The 6,836-nt window shown below is 33.7% G+C and overlaps 1 protein-coding gene across 1 annotated transcript; it reads right to left on the minus strand.

The window, feature by feature from the left end:
* Window positions 1-856: 856 nt before the first annotated feature.
* On the minus strand, window positions 857-3,925 carry LOC149204903 (benzyl alcohol O-benzoyltransferase-like). The gene is made up of 2 exons (XM_089394825.1): window positions 3,255-3,925; window positions 857-2,117 (listed from the first exon to the last, which is right to left on the minus strand). Exons 1-2 carry the CDS (start codon window positions 3,735-3,737, stop codon window positions 1,230-1,232), a joined length of 1,371 nt encoding a protein of 456 aa, XP_089250951.1. The 5' UTR covers window positions 3,738-3,925; the 3' UTR covers window positions 857-1,229.
* Between the last annotated feature and the right edge of the window lie 2,911 nt (window positions 3,926-6,836).

A 6,836-nucleotide genomic window follows, 5' to 3' on the forward strand; every position in this document is an offset into this window, starting at 1 on the left:
AGATATATTTCAACTAATATATTTTAATATCAATTTTATTTATCTAAAGGAAAAAATATATAAAAAAACAAAAAAATAAATTTTTTCTTCTTCTTTTTCACACTCATTAGTGTTTGTGTATACTCCTATTTATTACATCACAAATTTGGGTAGTACACCCACATGTTGGCTACCACCATTATTTACCAGCATAGATCCATTTAAGTACAGATCTAACATGAGCCTAGAGGGATCAAATTGCTTCACGTGCAAACTTATTTACAATGTAAAATACAATGTGTTATTTTTCATTGTTTAAATTGTATTTTGAATGCTAAATAGAGTATACATAGGATCAAATAAACATTTTAACCATAAAAACTTATTTTTTCATGATATATACTTAATTTTATTAAATGATATATAATATATAAGCAATTGACATTAAAATGTTTTACATAACATGTACATCCATATATTTTACAATATAAATTAAATGTATTTTTATTAAACATATTTTTAAATATATGTCAATATTAATTGGTATAAAAATATTTTATCAATAACCAAATTATAAGATTTAAACATCTTACCCACACATTTTTTTACCTTTCATTACTTTACAATATATTCAATTTTTTTTATTGTAATTGACATTATTTTTCTATTTAAAATATAATTTTTAACTTAAAAAAAATATGTAAAAAAATACACATCCCTTTATATTAAAGGTAAATTAACCCAACAAACCTCTAGGCTCTATTATTTCCTTTTAAATTTTACTTGTGAATTTTTTGACGACTGATATAGATACATAAATCCATACACTATCTATAAAATTTAAATAAATTCAACCTTGAACGAGGAAGCCTGTTAGTAAACCATGAATTGATATTCAAATTTATTAGATAATGACTATCTTGCATGCAACACTGCTTTCATTCCATGCTTTCGCATTCAAAAATGAAAGTTTATTAAATCTTGAATTCTTCATTCCGGGAGTTCGCGCTCAGGAATTAGAGAATTTGACAAGTTCAAAGAAAAAAAGACACGACCAACTTATTCTGTATAGGGAAGCTGACACAACATACATAAAACACATCAAATCGGAACCAGCGACTAATAAGACAGAACCTCCATCTTAACCTGTATAGGGAAGCTGACACAACATGCATAAAATACATCAAATCGGAGCTAACTAGCGACGGCTAAGACTAAACCTCCATCCTTAGCAACGAACTGGCATGGCATTAGCATGTGGCGTAGCGGAGATCTTGCTGAAGTGTTTGAATGGCGGTGGTCGGTAGACAAATTGGCACCACGATCTTTTCGATTCCGCTACTTGTGCTGCGCACACGAACGTACATTGATTCGTTTGGGTCCGCAGCCACTGCAACGCCTCCATACTCCGCTTTTCCCCACCCAAAATCCACTCCTGCAAAATCAACTTTGGAGTGATCATTGGTCATGAAAGAGCCGACCAGAGTAGGAGCAGTATGCCCTACCACTTCCAGCATGTCGATTTGGGTTCTGACGTACTCATCGTCAACAATTCTTTTGGCGTCACTAATTAATTTAACAGCAAAAGACAGTGGCTTTTCTATTAAATCCCCTGCTCTTGCCACGGCGAAGGAGACACTGAGTCCGTTGCCATAGTAACCATTGGGAAGGGGCGGTTGAAGCCTGGATCTGATATCTATTGGAAAGACCAAACTCGATTCCTGGTCGGCGGGGATATTGAGAACCTTGCATCTGGAGCGCCACAACCAAGCTGATAATACTTCAAATGTGGAACACTTCCCTCCCACTTGGCTTTTCAGATCTGCAATTTCTTCTGGCCCGAACAAAACTGATACAGTCTGCATTTCTTCTTCCACTTGTTGTTGCGGCGTGTATTCATCATCTGCACTGAGATTTAATGCATGGTGGTCGGCATATTGGTCATCATCTGTGAGATCTAATGTATTTGTGCGGGGTTGGAGGATTTCCCTATTCCAAACAGGGAGAATCGAAGGCTGAGACGCCCCTCTCGCCATTTCAGCTAGGGCCTTCAAGAACTGGAGGATTCCAATGGCGTCGGTCATGCAGTGATTGAACCTCAAAGCAAATATGAACCCTCCGCATTTCAAACGCGTCACCTGAGAATGTAGATCATGGAGACTGATTTTATCAATGTGTGTAGATCATGGAGACTGATTTTATTAATGTGTGAGATCGGTAATCGGATCTTACACAACAACATGAAATAAATTAAATAGAAAATTAAATGGCATGAATTCATAATAAACACTGACTTTATCATATTTTAATATAGAATTATTTTTATTTTAATTTGATGAAGTTAAAAGGTTTATATTATATTATTTTAATTTTTTATTTAATTTTAATTTTATTTTTACGGGATAAAACACTGCCCCTATTGAGAATACTCCATTATTAATAATTAAATTAAGATTTTGATAATTCTATTTTAAAATAAACTCTTTACATCATAATTGTAAATTTTTGAATTTAAAAATATTTTCAATGAAATTCACGTTTAAATTTACCTTTATTTATCAAATTATTTTGTTAAAAACAAAAATAAAACGGAAAAAAGACGAAAGAGACTGCGGGGCGGAACAGAGTATCATAAAAAGCCTTTCTACGAACATTAAGGGACAGGACCACCTTACTTCACTATAATTAAACTCTAATTATGATTCACCACCTTAATTCACTATAATTAAAGTCTAATTATGATTCATTTTTCAATAATTCTAGGAGTTTTCTCGCCAGTTTTCTCGAATTCGCTGTAAATTTGTATATTGTATTGCATTGTGTTTAAGATAAATTGGTAATCAACACTGATGCAGTTAGAAAAATATAAATTTATTTGCAATTATTTTGTATCGCTAATCTAAATTACATTCAGGGATATTTTTTTTATTGAGGCCATATGTTGTACACCTAATGCTTTTCGGATCTAGAAATATGGACAAGTACTACTTTAAACAATTGAATTTTTTTATTCATTAAATTCCAAAATATTTGTAAAATTTACCATGAAAATATCACAATAAACTTCATTCTATTGCAGAGTCCAAAAATATGGTTAGACACTAAATTTCCAATAATGCTAATATAGAAAAGGCATGAAAATATCACAATAAACTTCATTCTATTGCAGAGTCCAAAAATATGGTTAGACACTAAATTTCCAATAATGCTAATATAGAAAAGGCAAAAAAAACATACATACATACCTGAAAAAAGAAGAAGAGAACACAACATACCTGAACGATAAGAAGTGGAGAATTGGTAATGGTTTCGGATCCAGGAGGTTGATAGAGCAATTCATCCAGACAGGGAAAGGGCGGACATATAACGTCTCCAAAGTCTTTCAAGGAAAGATGAGGGGCATCAGCTTCTACAAATAATACTCCTTCTCCAGTGCACTCGAGTTGGAGCTTTGAATTGTCTGCATCCCTCAGTCTTCCTGCAAAAGGGAAGTAATGCACCAAGGTCTTGCTCAGAGCTTCTCTAATAGTCTTCACTGGATCCTGATTTTTCATGGAGGGATTATAGCGATAAAAGTGGATGAGAGGAACATGGAGTCTGAGTATAGCAGGATCGTCGAGGTTGGAAAGGTATAGGAACCGATCCGTAATGGGAGGTGGCAAAGCGGGTGTCACGAGAATCTCTGGTTGCCGGGTGATACCCATGTTCATCCCCACAGCAGTGGGGTTGGGGTTAACGTGAGAGAGAACGGGCGCCATGAGGGCTTCGGACTGTCTGCAAACTCTATATCTCGAAAGAATACCCACAACTTGAACTTTACTTGCTGCTGAGAGAAGACAGTGGCTGTGAAGCGATCCAAAACTAATGCTAACTTCTGACAAACGAGGATTTTAGTGGCTGTGGAGGTTACCAGTAAAGCTTTGCATGGTTGGACTCTTTATGGATGCAGAAGGATTGATGTCAACTTCTGTATAAAGTTATATATTTATGGGGTTGGTGAAGAACCCACAAAAGTCATACGTGGGTTGGGTTGGGCAGGTGAAGGCTTTACAGACATGATAGATCGAGCAATGGGCCGAACATGAATATTATCTATGATGTGACATGCGATCAAGGATCCAGAATTTTAAAATGAGGTCACATGCTACATTACATGATTATTCAGAGAACAATTTTAATGAATGGTTAACTATTAATTTTAAATCCGAAGGTATATGTTCATTCCACTGTGTAGGATGGAATATATATATATACACATTTATATATGAATGGGAAAGAAATCTACATTTTAAATACAATATTAATTTTTAAAGGTTAACATCTGATAAATAATTTGAAATGGTATATGATTAATGTTTTAAATATTTGAAATGAAGTGATATGATACATAATATAACAACATAGTTATTATTAATCTTAAATGGAAAGGTATATATATTTATTTTTCAAGAATAAAAAATAAAAATAAATTAAACATACATTTTAAAATATATATTTTTAATAAAATATGTTTTAGTGATTTACAGTGTTAAAGTTTAATTAACCAGTAATATGATTAATGATAAAAATTATATAATATGTTATAATTAATAATAACAAAATTATTTATGAGGTGTAAAAGATAGTTTTTATTAGTTAATGTAATTCTATAGAGAGTGAATTAACAAAATTAATTTATGAGGTGTAGATAAGTTGATTTGTGTGGGGTTTAGTTTTTATTAGGTTATATGTTTAAATTCTATAGAGAGTGAAGAGGGGTTAAAAATGAGAACTATTTTTTGAGATTAAACTATTCCAAATGACATCCAAGCTCAATCAAATTTCACACAATCCTAGTAATAAAATCTCACTGTAAACAGATTAATCTTCAATCAATGTGTTTCTAAAAATTAAATACTCGTGAACAGATTAATCTTCAATCAATGTGTTTCTAAAAATTAGATGCCTGACATTGCACAGGCTAAGAATAAGAAACACCAGGAAATTCAACTTTACTGACACTAAAACCCTCATCAGGGAAGCGATGCAGAACAAGTCAGCTGCTTAAAAAAATTCTACCCTGAGGGAGATTCAGAAGTACATGAGTGACATCTCGGTAACAAGAAATCACCCAACTCAGCTGGCTCGCCCAATAATACTTGCTGCTGAGGAAAGACAGTGCCAGTGAAAGCGATCCAAAACTAATGCTTATTCCTGACAAACGAGATTTAAATGACAGTCATGGACCGGATTACTCTTCAACTGCCCACCGAATAACATTAATTCATATGATAATTCACCCAACTATCACGGCATGCAATAACTATTTCTGTCACAATAATGAAGATCCGAGAGAAACGTCCACCCATACGTGGTGAATAGGAAGGCGGGATTTTATGTATGAAAGGGGAGTGCCAGCGACTTGTTTCTCCAATGACAGGAAAACAGAAAGCAGGGTATCCAGTTTTAAAAAGCAATCGGCATGTTTAGGGCTCAGGTTGTTCTAACTTTCCTTTTCACATTCGGCGTAGTTAGGGATTCGGTTGATGATAAAGATGCATGGGACACTCGGTCCCAATTTCCCATGTTACAACCCTCAACCCACCCTGCTTCTTGGCTCTTCCGATAAACTGCACAGCAATCGCGAGGAAAATAATGGAAATTTTAGGAGGAATTTGAAAAAAATAAAGCAGGAATTTTTAGAATTTGGGTTACCATTAATAAGTTTTAGGTTTATGGGTGCGTAGAAGTTATGGATGGTATTAATCTATTTTCACCCTTTAAAAAACAATTCAAATACTCTAAATCTTTTAAATTTCTTGAATTTTTTCGCCAGAATTTCGCTATCAGCCTCCGTACACAACGCCAGCTCTGATTGCAGAAACTAAATAGGAGCAGAAAGGAGGAAGGGTATTATTTAATGCCGGAGAAGGTTTCGGCCTACAGCCCATCTACTTAGAGTTTTGATTGCGCCCTCCTCTTTACAGTTGTTTGTATAGCTGAAGAACATGCATGCCGCGTTACGTACCATTCAAGCTCTGTGGTCCTATAGATCACCTTTATTTTTTCACTTCTATTTCTATTTCTATGTTTCATCTCCATTTGCCTGTTCTCTAATGTTATAGAGCTATCATATTTGACTTTTGGTGCTTTTAAAGTTACAGAATTTTATTAAACAAACTATTAATGTGAAATGGGGGGATATATATTCATTCGACTTTGTATAATACGGGAAATTTTATTTTAATAAATAAAAATAATAAATATATAAATCTATCTTAAATAAAATATTAATTTTTTATTATTTAAAAGATTAAAATTTAATAAAAAATTGAAATGTTTTGGTTTTATTTCCAATTTAAAATAACAGGTTTTTTTTTTTTTAATAATATGTTATATAATTAATAATAACAAAATTAAACTATTTTTCAGAGACAACTTAATTAGTCATGGTTTTGAAAATGAAGTGTTATGTGTGAGGAGGTTCAAAGTTCAAATCCCTTGATTCACTTGTGCTTGCAGAAGGTGTAGATTAGTTGGTTTATGGAGGGGAGGAGGATGGGAGTCACAGTTTACGGAATTAAACTATCTCAAGTGGCATGCAAGCTCGACTCTTTGCACAATAGTGATAGCACCCGACAATGCAAATCTTTTTTCATGCAATACTAGGGTTGTCCCCGGTGTAGGCTTAGTCTAATTCCATATATATATATATATATATATATATATATATATCTATATTTCTCTTATGGTGGTGGACATCATGGCAGCAGTGGTGGAGGGGAAAGAGCTAACCTGTCGTCTCTTGGCACTAGGAGTACATTTGGATGGGTACCTACCTGCCCCCCTCATGTAAGATTAATCAACCCACTTGATTG

The sequence above is a fragment of the Pinus tabuliformis genome, chromosome 1_2, assembly GCF_031772625.1.
Source record: "Pinus tabuliformis cultivar Carrire ecotype Pingquan chromosome 1_2, CPIR1, whole genome shotgun sequence".
Taxonomy (NCBI): domain Eukaryota; kingdom Viridiplantae; phylum Streptophyta; class Pinopsida; order Pinales; family Pinaceae; genus Pinus; species Pinus tabuliformis.